The sequence below is a fragment of the Piliocolobus tephrosceles genome, chromosome 5 (genome assembly GCF_002776525.5).
Source record: "Piliocolobus tephrosceles isolate RC106 chromosome 5, ASM277652v3, whole genome shotgun sequence".
NCBI lineage: Eukaryota > Metazoa > Chordata > Mammalia > Primates > Cercopithecidae > Piliocolobus > Piliocolobus tephrosceles.
Window position 1 is genome coordinate 142934692 of NC_045438.1, and position 26905 is coordinate 142961596.

At 36.5% G+C, this 26905-nt stretch overlaps 1 protein-coding gene across 1 annotated transcript in view; it reads right to left on the minus strand.

Moving 5' to 3' along the window:
- CARMIL1 (capping protein regulator and myosin 1 linker 1) overlaps positions 1-26905 on the minus strand; it is a 341373-nt gene that overhangs the window by 64528 nt on the left and 249940 nt on the right. Inside the window, exons 24-28 of the mRNA XM_023209724.3 lie at positions 25979-26077; positions 16962-17090; positions 14897-15028; positions 3844-4019; positions 839-926 (exon numbers count right to left, since the gene is read on the minus strand). Coding sequence (XP_023065492.1) covers positions 839-926; positions 3844-4019; positions 14897-15028; positions 16962-17090; positions 25979-26077 — 624 coding nt within the window. The remainder of the gene's footprint in view (positions 1-838; positions 927-3843; positions 4020-14896; positions 15029-16961; positions 17091-25978; positions 26078-26905) is intronic.

Genomic DNA, 26905 nt, shown 5'->3' on the forward strand with positions numbered 1-26905 from the left:
ATTTTAGGATTCTCTAGTGTCAACCAACAATTCAACACCATGAAACTGGCATCTCCATCCCACACAGTTAAGAAAACATTGAAGAGTTATTTTTCTTGAAGGAAACACTGCTATAACTTTCCTGGGAGACTTCCACTGCATCATATTGAGACATAAGATATAACCAGTTATAAAAGCTTCATCTGTACTTCAGAGAACTTCCTCAAGTTTGTGAAACATGGAGTTTCTGACACATTTTTTCATATGCACTGATACTGGAAGTAAAGCCCCCTACCTTGATGGATTTTAAAAAAAGGCACAATCCAGTGCCATTTTCTAAAGACAGTGCCAGTCTCTAGATGAAGAAAATATTTTTTTTTTTACCTTGGTTATATCCAAGGCACCTGTTGGGCAGTCAGCAACTATCCATCACTAAATTATGCCCATTTTGTTCTTGTACTTTCTTTATTCAGATATTTTTATTTTCTACCATATTTTTAGAATAGTCCATTATCAAATAATCATATCAGCAACAAATGAGCAAAGATACATTAAAATGTTAATTTTAGACCTCAGTCTCAACATTTCTTCCCCAAACTTTTGACCATCATTATAAATGAACAATAAGATTTCTGGATATAATCAGTTCTGCTTTCCCCTATCATTCCTTCTGGAGAAGTTCTAACATGCTCCAGAATGGCTAGAAGCAACATAGAAGAGAAAGGAAGAAAATCAAGATCACAAACCATAAAGCTGTAATAGTGTGAAATGTAGAAATCACATTCCCACACTGGAAGTCATCCTGCATTACAGCAGAGATGAAACAGGAGCTCCTGCTCAAGACGTGCACAGCACTCACCAGTTTATGATGGCAATGTGAGAGTGCATCCAGGATTTCATCCACAATTCGATCAGACAGGAAGGAGGCCACTGTCAACTTTACTTCACTATGTGAAAATCAAAAGGACAGAGTATTATTTTAATTTGTGCAAGGGGGGAAACATCATCCATCCTTGCTGCTACAGTGATAATGTCAATTGTGATTCCATTTCTGTCTTTGAAAGTAGAATATAAGAATGTGTGAACAGGACTAAGGATTTCCAAAAATAAACCTTAAACACTGCCATAAACACACAAGTAATAGACTTTCTTTACCAATTTCAACCTGCCTCTGCAATTTCAAAACTCAAGATTTAATGGTAGAAATGAAAAACATCTGGATAAAGACAAAGTTAATGGGAACCATATGTACCATGTGGTGAGGAACAATTCATCCATTGACATAAAGGAAAACAAACCTGGGCTGGAGTAAATTAAGAAAGTCTAGCCTGATTGTTAAGTCTTAGTTACTGCTTTAGTATGCATATCACTCACCCTTTTAAAAACCTTTTCACCAATCAAATGATACCATAACTGTGTCTGCTTTGACTGACCATCTTACTTTGAATATTTACAAAATCACCTACCCTTATCTTTTATGAAGATAGGTTACTGAAATTTGCAGTTCTGGTGCCTGTTGCCTGACCTCAGAAAGTTGTCCACACAGCAGAAAGTGGCTTGTTGTTTTTACTAATAAACAGATCCAGCCACTAAGAGTCTGTCAGATGGCTGGTATTTTTGTTTGCATTTTTGCAATTTGGTATTCCCAAGAATTCCACTTTCATGTGTGTTCTCGGTCTGAATATCTTAATGCACATATGTACAAATGTACATTAAGCACAATATGTTTAAAGGTAAATATGTGAGAGAAATACATACCTATATTCCAACATTGTCTCATAAGCTAACATTGAAAAGATATTCGTGTAACACGGAAAAAATCTTGCCAACCTAAAGGCAATAATTTGCATGGAAATTTCGCTGCCCAGGTAGATTTTTGAATAGAAGTACTCTTTACTTACAGTAAAAATTATCTTAAGCTAAAGATAAAAAATACGTTTAATTTCTGCCCCTGAAACAAGGTATCACTAGCTATTTGCTTTATCTGATACTTTCCTATTCCCCAGAGGTGTCTACTGATACAAGATTCACCCAGGTCTCATATTAAAAATACAGGTTACTGGTCCCACTCCAAACTCTCAGAGGGACCTGAAAATCTAATTTTAAGTACTTCCTCTGATTCTTTTTAGGCATGTTTAGAAATTATACTTCCTCATAAAAGTATAGGTTCAATAGCTTCTCCTTCTCTCCGAAAGTGGGTAGGAGTGGTTTATCTATTTCAAATTGTAGCACCAAAAAAGATAGAGTCTTAAAAATGCAATTATTTTTTAATATCTCAGGATCGTTCTATCATTTTGCTATTGGATACTGTGCTTCCTTACTGGTTAAGCTTCCAGTCTGCAAAGCTTTTAGAGGAAAAGAGTCAACTTAACCTGCCCATGCAAACGTGCATATTATATGAATGTATACATACATGCATGTGTAGATGTGAATATTTTCCTTCTATCAATGTTCAGTATAATGCATTATAAAAAGCCAAGGAAGGAGTTAATGGACATAAAATTGATTCATTGATGTGTGTTCTATACTGCTGTTCAACTTTCAGAATCTGCCTGTTTTCAAAGGAAATGATCATATTTGACAGAATTTGATACTCAAGTAAAGCTATCAGAACAGGATCTATTTGTGGCTGAAACCATTATTATGAAAGAATAGTAGTCAACATATTATTTTCTCCTTAATGTTTAGGCATCTCCAACAAAAAAAATTCTGAAACAACCGGTTATAAGAAAATGTAAGCACACCTAGTGAAGGGCTAGAGTTTATAAGGTCACTGATCTATGGGGTCCTATAAACCCTCTATAAGTCTTTTCTAAAATTTCTCAAGTCCTTCCAATTGCCTTACAATTCAGCTGAGTAGGATTTAGGGGCTTTAGTTAAACAAAACAAACAAACAAACAAACAAAAACAAGGCCTGAGATTATTCTGTTACTGCAGAATTTCTAAATCCTCAAAGTTCTATAATCTGGATTTAAAGTCATCAGCCTTTGATATCTAGTTAACGACAATATAATTTGGGGCTTGTTTTGTTTTTGACTCATTTTTCTCATGGATTGTCACTTAGCTATATCATTGTGTGTTAGTACCACCCCCAGCTCTATAGACAGGAGCTATTATTTCTGCTACATCTAAATATCTTTATCAATATTCAAAAATGGTTAAAATGGAAAATTAAAAAATGTTTCTGAACTTAGTTTTTAGTTATCTGATTCCCCAACTAAGAAACATTATGAGAATTAGCTGAGCTGTAATGTAATATTGGTGATGGACCAAGAGTCTCTATGTAAAAATTCAGAAAAGTTTGCCAGTAATCACAGCTTCTAAATATTTATATCTTGTCATATTTTTCAAACTTTTTCAAACAGAAATCTAGGTAAACACTGCAAAGACACCATTAATACACACATAGTATTACAGACCCACCAAAATAATCAAGAAGGAAAATATGGTAAGGTCAAAGTGGGCCTCTGCCTATTTATAGGCTGTGCATCTGTTCACAGTTTATGGTGGTAAAAAGCAAACTGATCTCAATCTTCAAGCTAGTGACTTATAAAGGTGAAAGATAAACTTCAGAAACAGAAAACAGGGATTACAAACATGTACCCCCTCTTAAATATAAAACCCTTAAACAGAGCAGATAATTCTATGACCTTAAGTAATGCAGGCATTTACGTGATCATCTTATTTTGGAAATGTATAAAACCTATGCATTTATGCACAGTTATATTTATATACAGTTTCTGCCTATTAAACATGCCTAAACACATTATATATGGATACAGCCAACAATAACCCTCTTTACAGCTGCCTCAACTGCATTTACAGAAATTGCAGCTCCTAGGTTTATTAACATTATAAACCTACCTAATTTTGTTAAGGATATCAATTCCAGACTGCTCCAACAGGACATTTTTAACAAAGGTACGTGGAATAGAAATCTTTTCGGTGCTGGCATGAATCAAGTCTTGTCGAATGTGGGCTTTTTTCATCACATTGGGACAAAGATTCTCAGCAGCATCAACCATGGACTCAAGCAACGCCTGCAATGCAGCACAAATGAAGGGAAGAGATGATGACACTGCACCAGAGACGCCCGCCATAAAACTGAAAGGTGGTAATATATGATACGGAGCCCTAAGTGAACAGGAGCACGACAGAGTCCCAGAGCACAACCAAGAATTCTGAGCTGCCCCGGGGTGACTTGTGACTGTCGGATGATCATTGATCTCTGGTAATCACTTTAAATCGGACACTTGGCAGAACCAAGCAAGCTTCACGCTGGCATCTGAAGTGTTATGGCGTGTCAGCTGTATTTAACACAAAGCCATTAAGGAGAAGATTAAAATATACAAACATCAAGCCTTTATACACCCCCTTACCACAAGAAATTGTTTTCCCTGGTACTAGAAAATAAAGTCACAGGCAACCCTAGCAAATATATCATATTTGAATGCTTCTGAGATTCTGCAAATCACAGAAACCCCAAATTAGGGTGAACCATTCAATTGCCCTATCAAAACAGCAGTAGCAGAAAAATCACAGAAACTACTGCCAATTTTACTCTTTTAAAAGAAAAGCTTTAGTGTTAGGTAAGATATTAATTATTATAACAACAATAAACAATATGAAAAATAACAGACAAAAACATCAACAGCACTTTATAGACAGCATTAATAATAACAGTTGAAAGATATTCATATAGCACTTTAGAGTTTGAAAAATGTTCTGCACATTTTATCCTTCCAACATCTGTAAAGATGGGAAGGGCAGTTATTCATGTGATCACCATTTTACAGTTGAAGAATGTGAGCTAAGGGAAGTTAAATGATTTGTCTGAGATGGGTGATACGGTTGGAAAGTGTGGAAAGGGCATCAGCGTAGGTCAGATCTAAATTTGAAATCTAGCTGAGTGACATTGGACAAAGTTACTGATCTCTCCATTTTACTTTCCTTGCCCATAAAATGACAATAAAAACGTTCTCACCTTATAGGATTATTGAGGATAAATAATATTACATGTGTAATGTGTTCCATAGAGTGTCTAGCACACAATAAGAGCTCAGTATATCACAGATATTAAAAGCTCAATATATCACAGACATTACTATTAATCTGATTTCAAAGACCGTTCTTAATGACAAGAAACCCAGTTTTTGAAAGTGAGGCTTGGATCCTATTAACTGGTCCAGTGTGAATAAGGACCAATGAAACACTATTATCGAAAGACTAGTACAGTGGTTTATCTGCTCACATATTAAAATGCAAAGCACAACCCACCAGTAAAATTTCTCATTGCACTGCAGTATGAGCAGCAGAGTAGCACGCTGTTTACAAGGATCATGTGGAAAACCAGGGGAAGAGAGGAGGGAGGCAGCTGTTTGAGAAGTTTCCAAAAGCCCTTCCTATTTTGACAGTGGTGTGTCCCCATTATAACTCTGGTTGAATAATCACTGAAGTACTATATTTTCCAAGAAAGCTCCTATACCAATCATCTGCAAGAGATGCAAGTAAGTCAGTTTAAGGCAAATTAGTTTCCTCTTTGACACTGAAATAAACACATTCTGTTCTACATGGAGTAATAGTCCAGCACTCCTGACACGACCAACTTCAGGAATCAATACTCTGTTTTAATTCTGTCATGTTCTTCAACATATCAGTTACTTTCCGAAAGGTCTCCCTGCATGACAGTGCTAATTCAGTTTGAATGAACTCCATACCTAAAGGGAAGAAGCCTGGCTTCCAATGTAAACTCTGACATGAAATTTCTGTGGAATGTTAAGTGAGTAGTATTAAGTGAATAATCTGCAGATCTCTGCATTTTCATCTATAAAATTATATAAGGTCTCTTTCTGCTCCATGAACACATAACTTTGACCCTATAAAAAGGAATTTTAGCCTGTCTTAGGCATTTAATTAATCCAGCAAATATTCTGCAGTTAGTTTCTTACCACCACCTTTATCCCAACAGTACAAGACACCACTTTAAAAGTAACTTCATCCAGGATTTCCTTTGATCCACACAACTAAAGGTAGACTTTAGATGAGGGAACTGGGGCTCACAGGATGTAACTGACTTGCTCAAGGTTGCTCAGCTGGTCACTGGAGTTGGTGAGATGGGGACTCAGGACTTCTGTTTCCTACTCTTGTTTTCTATTCTACCCATCCTCATTTAATGGCCCTGATCAGCAGCCAAAAGAATGTGCCTTTCATTTCTGCTTTGTTACTTATAAGTTTGTTCCCTTGTTCTCTTAAGTAAACAGTTATCTAGGGCTGCCAGGGTGAACTTCGCAGTGGCAGGACTGGGAGGAAGATGAGAGTGGACTGCAGCCTCTCCCTCATGCCCCATGGACCTCTGCACACCAGACCCTGTTCAACATCCATCCTTCCCATGGCTTCAGAGTGTTACTTATATTCTAGTGAGTCTCAACCAAATGCTTATCTACAATCACCTATATAATACATATGATACATACACAATAAAGCCTAGGGAACTTTTCCACCTGAATATTCTGCCATGGAAAGTTCAACTGCAATGTGTTGTCCTCCCTTCCCCACTCAAACAATAACAACTACAACAGCAAAATCAGGTTTTCTCGCTAAGTTCTTTACTGTGAAAAATGGTATCAAACTACGTGAGAAATTTGCAAGTCTTACTAGACTCTACCTACCCCAACCCCTTCCACCACAACTATCTCCAAAACATGCTAAATTTATTCCTAGATATTTCCTGAAAGGTGGAAATACGTCAAAATGATTATTATTCTTTAGCACAGAATAAAAATCCCTGAAGTATCTGGTAGATGCTGAGCTTGCCAGCCTCATTTCATGACATATCTCTCCATTTCCTTTATAACTAGTCATAATCCAATTATGGTTGTAGTTCCCCATATGATCCAGGCTCTGTTTCCATGCTTTATACACACTGTTTTCTTGACCTAGATTCCTCCATTTCCCCCTCTGGGCCAGAATAAAACATCTGTACTCCTCTGTACTCAGTTCAATATTTTTCTCTGAGAATATTTTCTTTCTTCCCCTACTCTCTTCACACTCCAAGCTGTATTTGATGACATGCTCTCTTTCTTGATGCCATACAGTGGGAACCTCAGTAATCAAAAATAAAATAAAATAAAATAAAATGTTCAAGAAGTTAGTGACTTTTACCCATTTTTGGGTCAAGACACTCCTTTGAGGATCTGATGAACACTCATCCAGAATAATTTATATACAATTTTAATAGAATTCTGGAACTTCACAGAGAGCTAGAGTCATCAGACTCTAGATACAGAGTTAGAACCTGATGACAATTGTGAAGTCCCACCTTACATCCCCAAAGCCTGGCACACTTCTTAAAACAATCACTAAGGAACATATTAAAAAGTATTACATGCCCAAGGACTCACTAAGTATGGGTACTATATAGTCCATCTTTTCTGTACTAAACTTCAGTGCTACCTCTGTCATTTCTAACATCTGAATACATGTATGGGTCTATTTCTGGGATCTGTTTTTTTTTTTGATTCATCTACCTCTGCATATTGTCCTAATTATCCTAAGTCTTAACATGTAGTAGAACAAGACTACTAACCTTCTTGTTCTTTATATGTGTTTGGGCTATTTTCGAGCACTGCTTTTCCATATGTTTAGAATCAACTTTGTCAAGTTCTATTAAAAATCTACTGGAATGTCTATTAGAACTGTCAAATAACAGATAAAGTTGGAGAAAAACTGACATCTGTAACAGTGACTTTTCCTACCCACAAATATGACACATATTTTTATTTTAGAATTTCTTTAAAGTCTCTCAATAAACTTTCTCCATTGAGGTGTTAGAGATTTTTGTGTGATTTATTTCCTAGGTACTTTAGATTTTCGGTTACTATTTTATTATTATTATTATCATTATTCTGAGATGGAGTCTCACTCTGTCACTCAGGCTGGAGTGCAGTGGTGGCGTGATCTCGGCTCACTGCAACCTACATCTCCCAGGTTCAAGCTATTCTTCTGCCTCAGCCGCCTGAGTAGCTGGGATTACAAGCACCTGCCACCACATCCGGCTATTTTTTTTTTTTTTTTTTTTGTATTTTTTTAGTAGAGATGGGGTTTTGCCATATTGGCCAGGCAGGTCTCGAACTCCTGACCTCAGGTGATCCACCTGCCTCAGCTTCCCAAAGTGTTGGGATTACAAACATGAGCCACCATACCAGGCTCTCTGTTACTATTTTAAATGGTGACTATTTTTAATGACGTTTTCTAACTAGTTGTTGCTGACATATAGAAACACAATATTTATTTATTTATTTATTTAGAGACAGGATCTCATTCTGCCACCCAGGCTGGAGTGCAGTGGTGTAATCATAGCTCACTCCCACCCTGCTGGGACTACAGGCACGGGCCACCATGTCTAGCTAATTTTTAAAATTTTTGTAGAGATGAGGTCTCACTGTGTTGTCCAGGCTGGCCTCAAACTCCTTGGCTCAAATGATCTTCCAGCCTCAGCTTCCCAAAGTGCTGGGATTACAGGTGTGAGCCATCGTGCCTGGCCTCATTTTTTACGTATTGTTCTACATCTAGAAACCTTGTCATACAAATTCAATAACTTACCTGCAGATTCTTTTGGGTTTTCTATGTAGGACATCATAAAATCTGCAAATTCTGATAATTTTTCTACCTTTTTAATTCTTACATTTCTCATTTCTTTTGCTTATCATATTGCACTGGCTAAGACCTTCAGTATAAAGCTGAATAGAAGTGATGATAATAAACATCTTTGCCTTATTCCTGACTTTAAAGGAAGTATTTCCCCCATTAAAAAAAAAAAAAAAATCTAGACCTAGCAAAAATTAGAAAAAATAGGACGAAAAACATCTATTACCCTAACTCTTAAAATTGACCAGTTGCTAATAATTTGCAATATTTGTTCCTCCCTCTCTCCGAAACACCTGAAAGCATGTAGGCATCATGACCCTCACTGCTAACTTTTTAAGTTATCCATTAACAGCTCATTAGTTTTCAGCCTCTCCTCACTTCCAATACTGGTACTTAAAATTATGTATTTCACCCTAAGTACTGGTTTAGTTGCCTCCTACAGGTTCTTATGTTACTATTTACACTACTGTTCAATTCCTTATATCCTCTGATTTAAATTATGTCCTCCTCTTTGACCCATGAGTTAGAAGTAATTTTTAAATTTATAAACATGTGGGGTCTTTTTTTTTTAGCTATCTTTTGTTATTAATTTCTAACTTATTTGAATTGAGACGAGAAAATATGGTCTCTGAAATTGTGCAGATGACCTTAATGACTTCATGGGCATTTTTCATAAATATCCTTCGGACACCTGAAAAAAATTTCACATTCTCCTTTTGTTGTGCACTGATTGAATAGTTGCATTAGATTGCAATTGAGATTTCCGTTGTTCAAATCTTCATCATCGTTTTACTTGATCTATCAGTTATGGGCAGTTATTTTAAAAGATCTCTACCACAATGGCAAATTTGTCCATTTTTCTTTGTAATTTTGTCCACTTATTCATTCATTTATATACGAAGCCATATGATTAGATGCTTACACACTTGAAATTGTTACATATTTCTGGAAAACTGGACCATTTGTCATTATTCACAGACCTGTTTCTCTCTGCTGATACTTATTCTATGGCCATTTGGGTGGGATCAATTCTTCTGGCTTGGAACTCAACCTTGTATGATATTTAGGATCACTGTCACCTGCCCATGTCAGTCACTATGACACCAAAAATAACCCAATATTTCCTAATGCTCTTCTAGAAATGCAGCATAACTTCTAGTTTAGTGCCTCTGTTTTAGTGATTATACTAGGAATTTTAACATGCATATTTTACTTCATGTGTAAAGCAACACAGTCCAATAGAACTTTGAGATGATAGGAATATCTGTGCTGTCCAATAAGGGAGGCAACAGCCACATGTGGCTACTGAGCTCTTGAAATGTACATAGTGCAACTGAGAAACTGAATTTTAAATTTTGTTTAATTGTAATTTTAATGGCTACATGTGGTTAATGCGTAACACATTGGACAATGCAGTTCTAATGCTGAATTCTTAACACTTCTTCAGAATAAAACTAAGACATTGGATTGCTTTAACTGACTTTCTACTAACTTATACACTCACTTTCAGTATTTGCTTTTTAAAATTTTACAGCATGTTAGACATTAATGTCATTGTTTCATGCAATGTTACCATTTCCTCATATTTGGACCTTCCCGGCTCATTAGTCTTTCACAATTGTAGCTCAGACTACATTTTTAGATAATTCTTCTTTGTCCTAAAGTATATCCTTTAGTGTTTGGTGTGTGTGTGTGTGTGTGTAGTCCAGTGACAGTAAATGATCTCAGTTTTTGAAGTGATGAAAATGCTCTCACCTTCATTTGTAAAAACTAGGTCCATTGAGTATATAATTCTAGATTGATATGTTATGTACTCTCTAAAGTTTAAAGATACTATTTCATTGTCTTTTGGATTCCATTAACTATTGAGAAGTGAGCTGTCAGTCTTAATACTGATCTTTTTTTAAGTAATAAAAAAAGAGCCTCTCCCTGCCTGCCCCCAACCACCAACTCCAGCCTCCTTTCAAGATCTTTAGCTTCAGCACTCTTCACTTTTTATTGCAATGATTCTAGATGCAAATTTGCTTTTATCTATTCTGCTTTAGGTTTCACTGCGCTTCCTGCATCAGAAGATTCTGGTCTTTAATTCATCTCTGAAATGCTCAGCTGTCATCTCTTCAAATGTTGCCTTCCCCTAGTCTCTGTTTTCTTTTTTGGGGGAAAATCTAAATTAGGCTTATGTTAAATTTCTCATTCTATCCATATTTCCTAACTTTTTTAATATAGTCTTCATTTTGTTAGTCTCCCTGTTTTACTACCTTCAGACAACTTGCAGTGAACAGGCCCTGTTTTTGAAACATGAAAATATCTCTAATGACAGTTATGAGGGTCTATATTTCTTAACTGTAAAAATAACTAATGGTACTTAGGAAACCTGTTTAATATTTGCAAAATAAATTGGATTAATATCCTTAACTTGGTAGCTATGCTCTTATATTCTTGCAGTGAGCCAATGACTTGTAATTCATTACCAGCAAATACAACTTCCATACTAAAATGTCCTGAAATCTTCCTTTCTTTTGCTTTGGAAAATATAAAGTCTAGAAAGAAGAAAACTCAGAGAACTCTTCTGGCCAAACTGAGTTAATAGTTGACAAAATGCCACCTAAACCCCTCAGGCCTCATATCCTAAGTAAAGCTGAAATTTACCAGTCAAGTATTTTACCATTTAAGCCCTGAATGAAATTAAGAATTTCCTAGGCCAACACAAATACTCTAGACTTTAAGTCCAGAAGGGAGAAATGAATGTTTCCTTATGTTAAAACATTCGATTCCCCCTTGTTCATCTACTACTCCAGGAATGAATGTTAGGATCAAAAGAGGGAAAACAGGGAACTGTTGTCATTCTGAAATACCTAAAACAGGCCAGTTTAGAGAAAACATCATCTCCTTCAAAGAAGAAATTTCTCCAGACTTACTGCTTTATTCTCCTCCAGGAAGTATAGTAAGAAGGCTGGCTTATCTGGCCATTTATTTTGCTTTCTGAAATAATACTTTGGAAAGATGGCTTAAAGAGTTATTTGAACTAATTCTCATTCAATGTTCAAAATGTCTATGACTGGCCATAGTACAGGATGATCAAATATTAGAGCTGGAATAAATCCCCCTGATTATCATGAGGCCAAGATAATCTTGCAGAAGGAAACGTGGTCCAAAAAAGTTAGGCAACTTGCTTAGAGCACATAGCAGGAAACCCAGTACACAAATCTAGGCCTGTTGGCTTCCTTTTTTTAATCTACCACTTCCTATAATAAAAACTATTTTTACAAAATAACTTTTAAACAAGATAATCCATCGACTTTAGCTCTTGCGAGTTTAACATGTTAATTTTAGAGAATGTGGGAAATAGAAAAAGGAAACTTTTTAACTAGGAAAATTTGATAGTAGTAGTGAATTCAATAAGAGACACAATAGTTTAATTTAAAACTGAACACTGGTTATATTAAAAATACACTTTGCCTACATAATTTTAAGAAAATCAATGCATTGGAAGTTTCTATAAATAGACAAATGGTATTTTTTAAAAAATAGTAAGAGGTTGTCCACTTGTCATGTAAACTGGAAGGAAATATAAGGAAGTCCATTAGTAGTATCAAAACTGAAATGTGCACCCAGTTAAAAGAACATTTTAAAATACATTTAATTAAGATGTTTTGGTTGAGGGTTTTCTCTGCTTCATTCCAGACATCTCCAAAGGAGAAGAAACTTGAAACTCAGAAGGATGGAGAATAATAAAAACAAGGGAGTAGGGAACAGGAAAAGGTGGGGAAAAGGCCATTTGGAGGCCTGGGACCTTCGAAATAGTGAGAATGAGAGAAAAGCATGCTACGATATTTGCAAACAAGGAGGCGATGATGAATGGAGAACACTAGGGATGTTTACAGAGGGGTCAGAGAAATCAGCCTCAAAAAAAAGTAGGAAATGCCTATTTACAGAAAATATTTTGAATCCTAAATATATTTATATTATTTTAGGCTTTTAAAAATACATATAGTTATACTTCAGATATTTTCCTTCTGCTCCCTCCTAAGAAAGAGACTGGCAAGAATCCATTTCAACAATTCCATGCAATGAGAAGAAAATGAACACTAAAGATATAAGGGGTGGTTTGTCGTTTAGACCAGTTGAAATGACAATTTTGAAGCTGTTTGATAGGAAAGGTCCTGTTACAAACGTTTCATGCCCATTTAAATTCTGGCCAATCTTCAGTATGGAATAAGCTCTTACAAATACTTACAAATTTGTAATAAGTATGGAATAAGTTCTTACAAATGAAACAAATTAGGCAATGGATATGAATACATAATTTACAGAAGAAGAAATACAAAGGGGGGATGAAATTACTTGATGCATCACCAAGTTATTGAAGAAATTCAAAAAACACAATGAGGCCGGGAGCGGTGGCTCATGCCTATAATCCCACCACTTTGGGAGGCAGAGGCAGGCAGATCACTTGAGCTGATGTCAGGAGTTTGAGACCAGTCTAGCTAATATGGTAAAACCGTCTCTACTAAAAATACAAAAATTAGCCGGGCGTGGTGGCCGGCACCTATAGTCCCAACTACTTGGGAGGCTGACACGGGAGAATAGCTTGAACCCAGGAGGCAGAGGTTACAGTGAGCTGAGATCATGCCACTGCACTCCAGCCTGGGTGACAGAGCTAGACACCATCTCAAAAAACAAACAAAGACACAATGAAAAATTTTTTCCCCATTACATTGAAAAATATTAAAAGGTTGATAAACTTAGCGTTATTAAAGATATGGCAAAATCAGCAATTGCCTGCACTAGTGAATAGCAGTGTGTGAATACATATGAAAGTATAATACTACTTGACACAACAATGGGTCAGTTATAGACATTTACCCTAACTAAATTAATCAGAAATTATAAAATAAATTATGCTGGTACATCTATGCAATGGAATACCACATAGCCATTAAAAATGATCATTCATCAATCTATAATTGTATTCATGACATTGTACCAAACAGAATAAGGTCACCAATCAGTATGTATAGTATGATCACTTATATAAAAAACTGTTTATATAGGCACAGAATGTCTAGAAATTCACTAAGATATTAACAGAGATACTCTGGGATCTCAGGGGATTTTTTCACTTTCTTTTATTCCCTACATATTAGTATTGTTCAAACATTTCACAAAGAGTAAGTCAGTTTTTACAGTTAAAAATAAACAACAAAGTCAATTTTGTTTTAAATATGTTATCCTTCATGGAGGATAAAACAAGTGCTATTAATTAACAAATGGTCTAGCAGAACTCTACCATCCACTCCTTTTTCTGCCCATTTGTCTCCGCTCAGGATGGAATAAAAACAACCATGATTAAATAAAATAAAAATGACACACAGAGTCTCTCTGTATCATATGCACAGGAAGACAGGGGATTAAACTCCTTAAAAAGAAAACCCCACATTTTCTCCTTCATTAACTTAATTTTCAAAGGGAGTAATTAACATGCTGCAAAGTTATTACTGAGTTGCACTTCAAATCCCTATATGCTGCAGTAATTGTGTTCTCAGAATAAAACCGGCCAAATACTTATACAAATTCAGACACAGTTTTTACAGGCTGCCTTGATAGGCAGATTGGAAGTGATGAAAACTTTCTGAATGTGAAATTTATCTACTGTAGCTGTTTCTTGCAGTTACTTTAAGCAAAAGCTGGTCTTAGATTAGTCTATTCCCCTAAAATTTCAATAACTTTTTTTTTTTTTTTTTTTTTTTTTTACCTTTTTTTCAGTGAATCTATAGGCAGGTCTCTGCAACTTTGAGTACCTTGTAATTACGTTTAAATACCTTTCCTAGTCTTTCAACCAGCTCCTTACAAGATTATCTATTTATCCAGTGGCAGACTCCCCACATAAGCACTATCTAGGTAATGTAAATGTACTTACCATCATTTTTTCCCATTCTCTAAATCAGATGTTAATAACAGAAGGTATTTTTTCCTGAAGCACACTTCTCTTTCTACTCCCTTAATAGAAATCAATCATTCCTTTATCAGTGGCAACCCATAATTTATTAGGTACATTTAGAGGTTTACCATCAAAAATGATTATGTAAGAAGTCTTTCCAAAACTTATAATGAAGCTGCAAAAGACACAGTATTCAATTTTTACTACAAGTACATCTTTGCAGCATGCACACATACAAATCTATAAAACACAGATAGCTATGGAATAAAATGCTATCACACATAGTTAAATCTTAACAATTTCATTTCCCAAATAACAAATCCCACAAACCTTTAGTTGTTCATCTACTACTCTTGTAACTTCTCCAGCCATTGATTCCAGGATCTCCTGAATTGGACTGGATAATAAGCCACTGGCTCCCGCCCAAGATGCACCACCAACATGGTATAAATTTGGTAACAACTATAAGAGAAATTAAAAAAAAAAAACCTCTTTATAACTGAGTAAATATTTCAATCAAAGCCATTGCAGAGTGAATGAGAAGGATCTCTTCTCAGTCAAAGGCTCTTTGCACGGATTAATAAACTGATGTCCAGACTATGGGCATTCATTTTTATTCAATGAGTCATAGCAACCCTAAAACACTAGACTGGGTATTAGCAGACTTTCACATTGACCACTTCTGTCATTAAGCAGCTTTGAAACCACAGGAATAATACATTAACCCCTCATGTCTTTTTTCTTTTTCTTTTTGAGATGGAGTTTTGCTTTTGTTTCCCAGGCTGGAGTGCAATGACATGATCTCGGCTCACTGCAACCTCTGCCTCCCGGCTTCAAGAGATTCTCCTGTCTCAGCCTCCCGAGTAGCTGGGATTACAGGCACATACCGCTGCGCCCAGCCCTGCTTTGTGTCTTAATTTCTTCATCTGGGGTATGAAAGCTGAGCTGCTTTTACTTACAACACTTCTGTCACCAAAAGTGTAGGTGTTTGCCACACCGGGCAAGTCTCCAGTTCTCTGCATACACTAAATGGGTGTCCTACAAATCTATTCAATTCAATTCTGACACTGTCTACCTGGAGTTTGTCTCGGATCACAAAAGTGAAGGACTCAGTCTCAACAGACTATCCTCAATTCAGATGGCAGTCACAGGTCCCAGGTTGTTACTGGTACTTCTAACAAGCCTTAAATTCAAGGGGTTCCCATAAATCCTTTCTCGGGTTCCATAATTTGCTAAAATGACTTACAGAACTCAGCCAAGCATTTTACTTACGATTACTGGTTTATTATAAAAGATACAGCTCAGGAGTAGCCAAACAGAAGATGTATAGGGCGAAGTACGGAGCTGGGGGAGCTTCGGGGGCACTCTCCAGGTATACAGCCCTCCCAGCATGTTGATGAGTTCATCAACCCAAAAGTTATCTGAAGACTACTGTTTAGACATTTTATGGAGGACCCATTATGTAGACATGACTGATTAAATCATTGGCCATTGGTGCCCATTCGATCTCCAGCCCCTCTCCATTTCCATGGAGTCCAGGGGGTGGAGCTGACAGATTCAGTTCACTAATAACGTGGCTGGTTCCCCTGGCAACCTTCCCTATCCTGCAACTTTCTAGGGGCACAGGAGAGTCACCTCATTAGGATAAACTCTGGTGTGATGAGAGGGGCTTTTCATTAATAATAAAGATGCTATTATCATCTCTGTCACTCAGGAAATGACAGGGGTTTTAGAAGCTCTGTGCCAGGAACCAGGGACAAAGACCAAATATTATAACAAAAGATGCTCCTATCATCCCTATTACTCAGGAAATTACAAGGGTTTTAGAAGCTCCATATCAGGAACAGGGAACAAAGACCAAATATACATTTCTTATTGTATCACGAGAGTATCTGATTGATCTACAGATTCCTCATACTTATGACATTCAGTGATTGTGTGATTCTAACAGCAGAACCAAAACCAGAAATCAGTTTTTCTGACTCACAGTTAAGTCCTTGCTCTACTAAGTCACACATTGGGAACCAAAGTCTAATGTGAAAGAAACTTCCTTTTAGAGGCAACAGAGGGGAGTTTCATGTTATCAGCTTAGAAGCAGAATCATTTTAAATGAGCTGTTACTCATTTAAACTACAGCTCCCTCTCAGTTGTTGAGGGCCCAGTCACACCCTCTGTAAATCACACTGGCCCTCTGCTTTTTATTCTATATCTTGATTACTGGTAATCAGCACAGGTACAGAAAGGAGGTCAAGGCCAATTCAGTTCACTTTGCCACTTGTTAGTAAACTTGGAATTGGGTAGAGAGAGAAAGAAAGTTGAAACTGGTTTCTAAAACTAAATTTTATTAAACGCTTTTATTACACCAGACTGTTACACAGACTGAAGTGAAACTCACCGTTTTAGAGTTCTTAGCATCACGCATGAGCCGCTCTGCTGATTTTAAATCTTCCTGGATAGCATCTCCCCCACAATTTCGCAAGGAATTGAGATGATCTTGTACTTTCACACATATTCTGTCAATCATCTGCTCCAAACCAGAAAAAGGTAAGCATCCAAGTCAGCCCCGCCGATATTCAGATAGAAGGAAACACAGAATGAAGGAGTATGAAAAAAACTTCAGCAAACCACAGAATGCATGAGGATGAAGACCTCAAACCCTTCTAACTGGAATCGTTGAGAATGCTATTTATAAGCAATTATTCATGCAAGTAACCTTTGGCAACTTTAATGCCAGAAAAAAATTGAAGGCATTTCAGTCCCCTTTCCTGGCTTAGGGAATGCAGCACACAGAACAAAAGTGAACACTTCTTGATGATTCAGAAGCTCACTTGTGACATTTTGCTAGATACTAACTCCTTCATTAACTTTTAGTGAGCACCCTCTATGTGTTAGAGTTAGGTACTGAAGAAACAGAGAAATAAAATGTGCAACACTGAGACTGTTACGACGACTACAAAATGATGCCCGACAGCCAGTTGGTCTCAATACTATAGAAACCAGAGTATCTCTTAAAAATCGGTATTTTAAAAATCGATTCAATTACATCAAGTATTTTTCTTTGTAAACTAAGAGCCACCAAAAAACAAAAACAAATTGAAGTTTTATTATACTGACATAGGTAATAATAAAGTCAGTATCGTCTAGTTTCTATTACAGTAAGATGCCTCCCCTGCCAGGTTAATTGCACCTAAATCATTCTCAACTGTTTTACGGATATAAATACAAAACCCAATGGGAGATGGTGGATCCCTATGGTAGACAAAAAATATTACAAAAGGGAAGATTATGCTCTTCTATATTTGTACTTATACAAAAAAGCATGAAGGAAGCCAAGAAGTCTGAAGAAAAAGATAACTACAGTGTGGTTTTAAAAGTGTCTCCAATATTTTCGTCAGAGCTGCCGGTTGTCTATTTATTTCATGTTCTTAAAAAAATTATTCATGCTTCAAAGACCTTACATGTCAAGAGTCCTCTTCCATCTGATAATTCATTTGGTAGAGGAGACAAACAATATTCTTTTTTTAGTTAAATTCGCACTTCTCTATTTTGAATTATTTGATATCATAACTATAGGAAGCTAAAGTCTGCCCTTCTTCCCCCATAAATTTCAAAATGATAAGAGACTTTTACACACTATTCCGAAGACTTCAAGTCTGATTACAAAGCCCATGTTTACTTGCTGCAGCACTGCCATCTCTCTTGCCTTTTTCTTTGTAAAGTCAGGTTCATAATATCTACCGCACCTTCTTTACTAGTGTGTTATGAAGACAATTCAGTAAAATAACACCACTCAAAGCACCTATTACTGATAAAGGGCCAGTAATGCCAAAGTTCATATATAATAAAAACAGATCCCATTGCTGTAAAATATATTGAGGTTACATAAGTTAGTATCTTGAGATCCCCATAGGAAAAAGAAGTTATATGAATATTGCTTCTCACATCAAATTCTCTGCCTAAAATCCCTAAAATTTAAGATAAGAAAGTTATGATTCCTGCCTATGATTGTAGGCCGAAATCATATCTTTCTGCATTTACACAATGCCCTGCATAGAGCTAACTATACGTTTTTAAAAATCTTAATTGATAGAAATCATAACTCTTCTAACTATTGTATTGATCTGTGCTTCCTGAAGCAAAAAGGGTCATCAATAATCCATATTTTACAAAGAATGAATGCCCAATTTCAAGAGACAAATAAACCACACACTAAGAAAGAAACTGATATACATTTGGGGCCACAATAGGCTAATTTGAGAGGCATGTGGATGAGGCACTATAAAGCTGATATCTTTAATCGCCATGAGAGACCAAAGAGATGCTTGAAATGTATGCCCTTAAGCATTCACCAAGGAGAGAGGGTTTACAGGAACTTAACAAAAATGGTCTTTAAGCAGAACATTTTAAAATGTCATCCAAAAGAAAAATCAAAATTAAGTTATTCAATTCAAAGGAGACATAAAATCTCACATCTCCAAGATTCTTCTGAGTATAGCTCAGCAGACCACATTTAGATCCTTTACCATGAAAGAGCTTAAAGCTCTAAAAAGGTAAACTATTTAAGATGACATACAATGACTACACAGAGTACAAATTGAAAATTTTGAAAAAAGTAAATCAAGGGGTTTATCAGTTCATAATTCATCTCTCAAGTACATAAATATGAAAAATAAATGAGATGCAATCTGAAAGGCTATCATCTCTTGGGTTACTCTGTTAGAAGACCTCGTAGAAGATGGTTGTGTTAGGGCTGTTTAGTTTAACCTCTCTACTTCACCTTAACCCTATAGTGTTCAGTTTCTCTAAAGCTACACAGAAAAGTTGTTGACTGCCATAGTTTACGAAGTTCAATTCCTTCCAAGAAAATGTACCCTGTCATTCCCAGACATGGTTTTGAGTCTCAATCTGTCTTCCTACATCCTTCCTGCAGTTCCCATATCTTACCCTTGTGAACACCCTGCACAATCATATGATCTCTTCCAGTGACAGTCTTGCATGTATTTAAATACACCCATCTTTTCTTCCTTAGCGTTCTTTTCTTTGGGTTTAACATTCCCAGCTCCTTTTCCCACGCCTACACTGACACAGTTCTGTAGTCCTTGACCTCCTTTCCTGTAAGTCACTTCTGCATTTTGTGTTCCACCTAGAACCTGATGAAGTATGCCCTCCTCAGTGAAATGGATTGTAACATAAGAGTGGACTGGTAAGCACAGAGCTGAGCTTCCTTACTGTAGAAAGTATACCTTCATTAATACAGTACAAGTCAAATTGGTTTCTTTGGCAACTATGTCACACCACTAACTCATATCATACTTGCTGGTGACTACCTAGGCTTTTTCAAATATACTGGGCTATTGAACCCACGTGTAAGAACTACAACTATTAGCAATAAATGTCATCTGTTGTTGCTCACAAGTTGATACAACTGATCTTACTTCCAGCAAACAGCTTATTCATAGAAAATTGTATCACTCTCCACATCTGTTTATTCCATTCAACAGAAATAAACTGAACACCTGGCGTAGAGGAGATACAGTGTTAAAAAATGTTACCCCTTGCCATCTGCGACTTAAAAACCTAGAAGTGGGAAGAAATATTCACAATTAACAGTAACATAAGACACAAAGTGCTACATAATAAAATATCCACAAGGACATGAACATTTTATTTTCTTCACTGCTGAATTCCTATTTCTTAAGATAGTGCCTGCCATATTACAGACCTTTACAACTGTTTATTCAATGATAAATGAATGATATAAGCTTTTAAAAAATTTTAGCCAAAGGAGGAATCACACCTAGGTGAGGTTAAGAATAACTTTTATTTTTTGTTTAGCTGAGTCCTGAAAGATTTGTACAGATTGAGAAAACAGAACGGATTGCTAAGCAAAAGAATGAACCCAAGCAGTGGTACATTCTGACACTATGACTCCTATCTCCTGGTTAGGAACAGAGGCACCTTATAGTGGGAGATCAGATTGGAATGATGGGTTAAGGCAGGACATTACAGCACTCCAGTGCATGCTAAGAGGTTGAACATGGTGTCCAAGGCACAGAGCGCCACCTCCCCAGCTCTCCCCGACAATTGTGAGCTCTAGAAATCCCTTACCATATAAATATTCATGGTGGCTCAGCTTCCCTGATACAAAGGGCATGGGCTGTGGAAAGCAGGAGGAGACACGGAAGATGAAAAAACTAGTTCTTGCAGTTCTTGTTAAAAAAAAAAAAAAAAGACATAGAAGGTAGTTAGTAAAAAGACCTTAGCAAGAGGGCTGGTAGTATAAATAAAAACAAAACAAGTATCTTTTGCAGCCACTGGACAGTGTATAATGGGTAATGGATGGGGAAAGCAAATGAAGAGTTCAAGATGACTCCAAAGGTTCAACCCTCAGTGAATGATGACGTTCCTGAGTGAAACAGCAAAATCAAGGGTTCAAAAGGATGAGTTTGGTCTTAATGACTGATATCTCAGAATGCCAAAGGAGTGGAGATGCTGAAAAAAATAAGTGGCAAGATAGGGCTCTCTGGAATGGTTAGATCCAGGAGTCATCTACAGATGAGAGAGTTAAAACAGAAGTAAATAGCCAAAGGAAAAGAACACTAAATACAAAGCTTTGAAAAAAAATCCTGCACTGGGGATATGAAAAGAGAAAGAGTTGTGTAGAAAGCAGAAGGCAAGGCACAAGAGTGGCAGAAGGACATTCAGAATGGCACATTGTCCAATGAACTAAGAATTGAGTTTTAAGAAAGATGAGATGGTCCATAATAATGATGGTAACTGTGATAATAAAAATAACAGCCAAAAAAACCATTAATGTTTAGTGGTAAGAAGCCAAATACTTTTCAAGCATTATCTCAGTCACTCTTTACAGCACCTTCATAGATGGGTACTATCATCATCCCCAATAAACAGATGAAAAAACTGAGGCTTAAAGAGGTTAGTAAGTGACTAACATAAGTTCACACAGATAGGGAATAGCAGAGCCTGGATTTACGTCTGGGGTCATCTGACTTCAGAGCCCAGATTCTTAACCATAATATTCTGCCTCCTTTTATCAAGAGATGAAGAAGGAGAAAAGGCTCCGGCACTTTGTGACAAAGAAACCAATGAAAGTGCCATTTCAGTAGATAAAGAGGGACAGAGGCCATTTTTCAAAAGGTTGCAAAGTGAGTGTTTGTTAACAAAGTTAGGGCTGCAATTGTAAAGATGTGCACATGAAACAGGAAAGAGAATACACCAAGCAAATAGCTGTAAGCAGTAAAGCCCCCTCCCCCGCCCCCCCTTTCTTTCTCTCCTTCTTTCCCTCTTTCTTTCTTTCTCTCTCCCCCCCCCCCCCCCCCCCCCCCCCCCCCCCCGCCCGCCTTTCTTTCTTGGCGAGAAGGCTAAAGAGAAGAGCGTGGCGAGTGGCAGGCAATTCTGGGCCTGTTTTTATAACTACAGTTTTATTGTAACACTCATTAATTTACATATTGTCTGTGGTGGCTTTCACTCTACTACAGCAGAGTTGAGTAGCTGCAACAGAGATCCTATGGGCTCCAAAACTAGTAAAATATTTACTATATGGCTTTTTACAGAAAAGGTTTGCTGAGTCCTAATTAAGAGGTTTTATCATCTGGAAAAGAAGGTATCAAAAATGAAGGTAGAATGTTGAGTCCTACAAAAATATTTCCTAATCAAAGTCACCAGACAAAAACAAATATAAGCAGTTATGAGACTTCAATATTTCATTAAAACATTCTTTAATGCCTTTGATGTCACCTGAGAATGATGACTGAGAATGATGGCTATCAAGTTGGCAGGGGCATTAGTCACAGAGGGTCTATCCTTTCTATATTCGGGTTTTTGGAATCTTCAAGGTAAATCTCTCCTGAAGTGACTAAAATGATTAAAGTCTAAAAACTGCTAATCATAATGTCCTAAGAAATTCCCAAAGTGTAAAGGTGGCAATATACCTACTACATAATGACTCAGATAATTCAGAATAATGCCATCTATGCAAAATTAAACATCCACCAACTGCTCTTGTGTACAATTTTCTCTCAATTGATGAAACGTACTTTTAAGAATAAGCATTAAAGGTTGCTGCTGTAATTTCTTTTGGATGGGCAAAATCCGCTCTGAATTAGGGGGAAAAAGTTGGAAAGATATTATACTAAGAAAAGAAAGGCTGAGGCAGGAGAATCACTTGAACCTGGAGGCGGAGGTTGCAGTGAGCCAGGATCACGCCATTGCACTCCAGCCTGAGCAACAAGAGCTCAGAGTTTTTTTGAAACTCCGTCTCAAAAAAAAGGGAAAAAAAAGAGAGAAGAGAAAAGAAGTCTTGGGCTGGGCACAGTAGCTCACACCTGTAATCCCAGCACTTTGGGAGGCCATGGTGGGTGGATCACTTGAGGTGAGGAGTTCCAGACCAGCCTGGGCAACATGGTGAAACCCTGTCTCTACTAAAAATACAAAAATTAGCCAGGCATGGTGGTGGGTGCCTGTAATCCCAGCTACTCAGGAAGCTGAGGCAGAAGAATTGCTTGGACCCAGGAGGCAGGGGTTGGCAGTGAGCCGAGACTGCGCCACCGCACTCCAGCCTGGTGACACAGTGAGACGTCTTCATTACTGTAGCTCATAAAGGAACACAAGACAAAGTTTCAATGTAACTTTCATTGCTTTTCATGTTAAACACAAAAACCTGTTAATAATAGTAAACCATAAATACTAGGCTAGTATTAGTTCTTTGCAGGAAAATAAATTAGATTTTTAAGGGACTGGTAAGGTCAAAATAATGGCTTTCTTTATCAAAAGTCCTGCTACTTCACCAGTACAACTTTTCTTCTCAACACATACTGGTTTACTTTTTCTTGCTTAAACAATGCATATTTACTGTAAAACATTCAAACCATACTGAGAGGTATAAGAGAATAAAATACACCGTTCATATCGCCTAAAATAACCATCATTAATATTGTGATGAACACCCTTTCGCACGTCTCTATGCCTATTTATACAGTCATCCATATGTTACCTAATTGGAATATTATACATGACATTTTTATTATGGACATCTTTCTTTCATTCTCTGTTAAGAAGAAGCCACAAAAAATTAAATAACGTTTTTAACAAGGTAAGAAAATAGTGTGAGCCATTCAACATGGTCTAAAATGACAAAAATTTCCCTACTAGTCAATTCTTTTCAATTTGCAGAGAAAAATTCTTTTGAAAGCCTCTGCTCCTTTAATTCCTCTGGTGGCCTCCATTTTAAATTTAAATAGGATACTTATTTTTATGTTTTTGATTTATGAATTATAGAAAATAGCAGTTAATTCCATGAAATAAAAACTAAACATTTAGCATACTTACAATACCATTCAACTTTCTCCCTCTTAAACTTCTAATTTTAGTATGTTTCATTACCTTTACATGATTGTGATTTTCAACATTTACAATGTGTTATGTAGCAATAATTAAGATTGCCATTCTTGTCTAATATTAAAATTTTAAACCCTCTAAAATATAGTTATAAAGTTGTGATTATGGCTGCCCCAGAGAAAGACATGCCAATCCCACGTCCCTTAACCCCGTAGCTCAAAGTAGATTTTCCCAAAGCAGTGATTTTTAAGAACTTTCTTTCAGCTTGTAAAACTTCTACGATTTCATCTCTGCTATCATATCCTATTTATACTTCATATTGCGTACTTTCCTGTTTGAGAATTTATTCAAGTAACTTTTTTTCATACATGGAATATGAAGGGAATAGAATTTCTGAGTTCATGTCTGAAAACAGCTAGGTATACAATTCTTGGTCCAAAATAAATCCATTTCCAAACTAGGAAGACATTACTTCGTTTACGTATACTAATTGGGATTGATGCTAAGAAATGATTCTAGTTCCCTTGTAAGATAGTCCATTTACTCTTTCTGGAACTGTTTTTTTTTTTTTTTTTTTTTTTTTTTTTTTTTTTTTGAGTCAGAGTCTCACACGAACTTGGCCCACTGCAACCTCTACCTCCCAGGTTCAAGTGATTCTACTGCTTCAGCCTCCCAAGTAGCTGGGAGTACAGGTCTGTGCCACTACGCCTGGCTACTTTTTCTTTTGTATGTTCAGTTGAGACAGGGTTTCACCATGTTGGCCAGACAGGTCTGAAACTCCTGACCTCAAGTGATCCACCTGTCTCAACTTCCCAAGTGTTGTGATTACAGGCGTGAGTCACGGCATCCGGCCTGGAACTCTTTTCTTTCTGGAACTCTTTGAGATTTTTTTTTTCTTTATTCTAGGTGTTCTGAGATTCCACCAAGATATATTTAGGTGTGGATCCCTTTGCCCACTCATTCTGATCAATTATAATGGGCTATTATCAATCCCAAGACTCATATGAAATGGTTTTCTATTATTTTCTGTCCTCTAATATCTCTCATTTTTATAATAATTTTGAAGCTCCATTAGAAGGCTGTTGATTATTCTAAGTCAGTTCACCATTTCACTTACTTTGCTTTCCTATTTTTAATCTTTGTCTTTTTTTTATTATAAGCCATAAAGATTTGCTCTACTCTTTCTTCCAGAGGACCAGCTTAGTTTGGTCCTATCAGTTTATTTAATTCTGTACCAGAGTATCATACTTTTAATTGTTAAGCATTGTTCTTATTCTCTGACTCCTGTTCATAGCAGCCTATTCTTATTTTATGGACATATCATTCTCTGTAGTCCCAATGAACTTACAATGACAATTTTTTTTAAAGCTCTCTGCTGTACTCTGCATTATCTGAGCTCACTTCCTTTGTTCGTCTTGCTCTTTGACACATAAATTGCTTTCCTCAAATAGCTTGTGATTTTCAGTTTGGTTAATTTTTTGAAAAGAAATATTTCACTTTTTAAAAATTATTATAATTCCGTTTCCTCGGTAAAGCTGGGTAGAGCGAAGAGGAATGCAGTATAAGAGAAAAACACCTCAGTTTCTCTTCAGCATGTGTTAATTAATATTCACCAAACTTTTCTTCAAAAGAATCTCGGAATTTTTTTTTTCTTTTTTTAATGAACCTGACATTGTCAACATCAAATCTGGGAATCTGTATTCTACCCATGGAAGTGTGAAGGAATAAAGAGAAAGGAACAGAATGCCTCCAAAGTAGCAAATTTGATCACTTTCAGATTTTGTTATCTATTATAACCAAAAGTTCCTAATATTTGTATAGAAACCTATCTTACTGGCAATTGTTGATTGATAATTAAAAGTGCATATTTAGCATTAGAATTAGCCTACCTTTTCCTCCTTCAGTATCTTCCCTAAAACTCTACTTAGATTTGTTGTCATTTTCAAAAACTAGCTCTTATTGACCCGTTGGAAATGATTCAAACGCTAGAAGTCTTTTGCTCTCAGAGGGTCAGTTAAGAACAGAAGGAGAAGTCACAAGCACTGGCTCGCTTACCTGCTGGGTGGTGCTGGTGACAATACCCTGCTGCAGGCGGTAGGCCTGCTCTTGAAGGTATTTTCTAGTCTCGTGATTTCGTAGCAGGTAGTTTTCTATCTGGAAATAAAGCACAGGTATCCCTCAAGAATACATTTCAACCCAGCAGAGAATAAAGTACAAGTGAAACAGTCAGTTGCTGAACTTAAAAACCAAAGCGCTAATACACACATCCTGCCAGTCCCTTGACCCCACAAAACACATGGGATGGAGAAACTGGCTTTCATTGTAAGTACTGGTGGTTTTAGTTAGAGATTCAACTTGCAGGTAATTGGAGTAATTTTTGTGTAACTCAGTAGTTGAAAAAGATAAGCAGGTTTTTAATTGCCTGCAGGGTTAGAGGCCCCACGTCGTGACTTTTCATCACTTTCAGCACACAACCTCAATCCTTCTCTCACATGAATTTTTAACTACCCAATAGTTCAGAAGTTAAATAAATATCCCCAAGGAATAAGGGTAGTGTTCTCTGAATCTCTTATAGTCTTATTCCAGCTGTAGAATGTATCAGCACTTAGAAAAGTCTTTATTTTAACATAAAAAGAGGCAGAGAGAATCGTTAATACATTTGAAGGATACAGGCTGGTACAACTCAAAGACATATACTAATTTCATTAACCCATCAAATTTTCATATTTTCTCAAAAACAGGACTGAATTATTAAAATTATAGCAAATAAAAAATGGATTTCTGTATTTTTATACATAGATTATCTACTATGAAAAATTCAAAGGTACAGATAACTAGATTAAAATAGGCATTCAAGAAGAACAATATGTAATAAATACATATTTAACAAAAATGCCAGGTTAACTATTAAGAATGATAGGTACTATAAAGATGTTTTTAAAGGCATAATCTGAGGTTGGTAAATTTTGTCATCTATTTTTT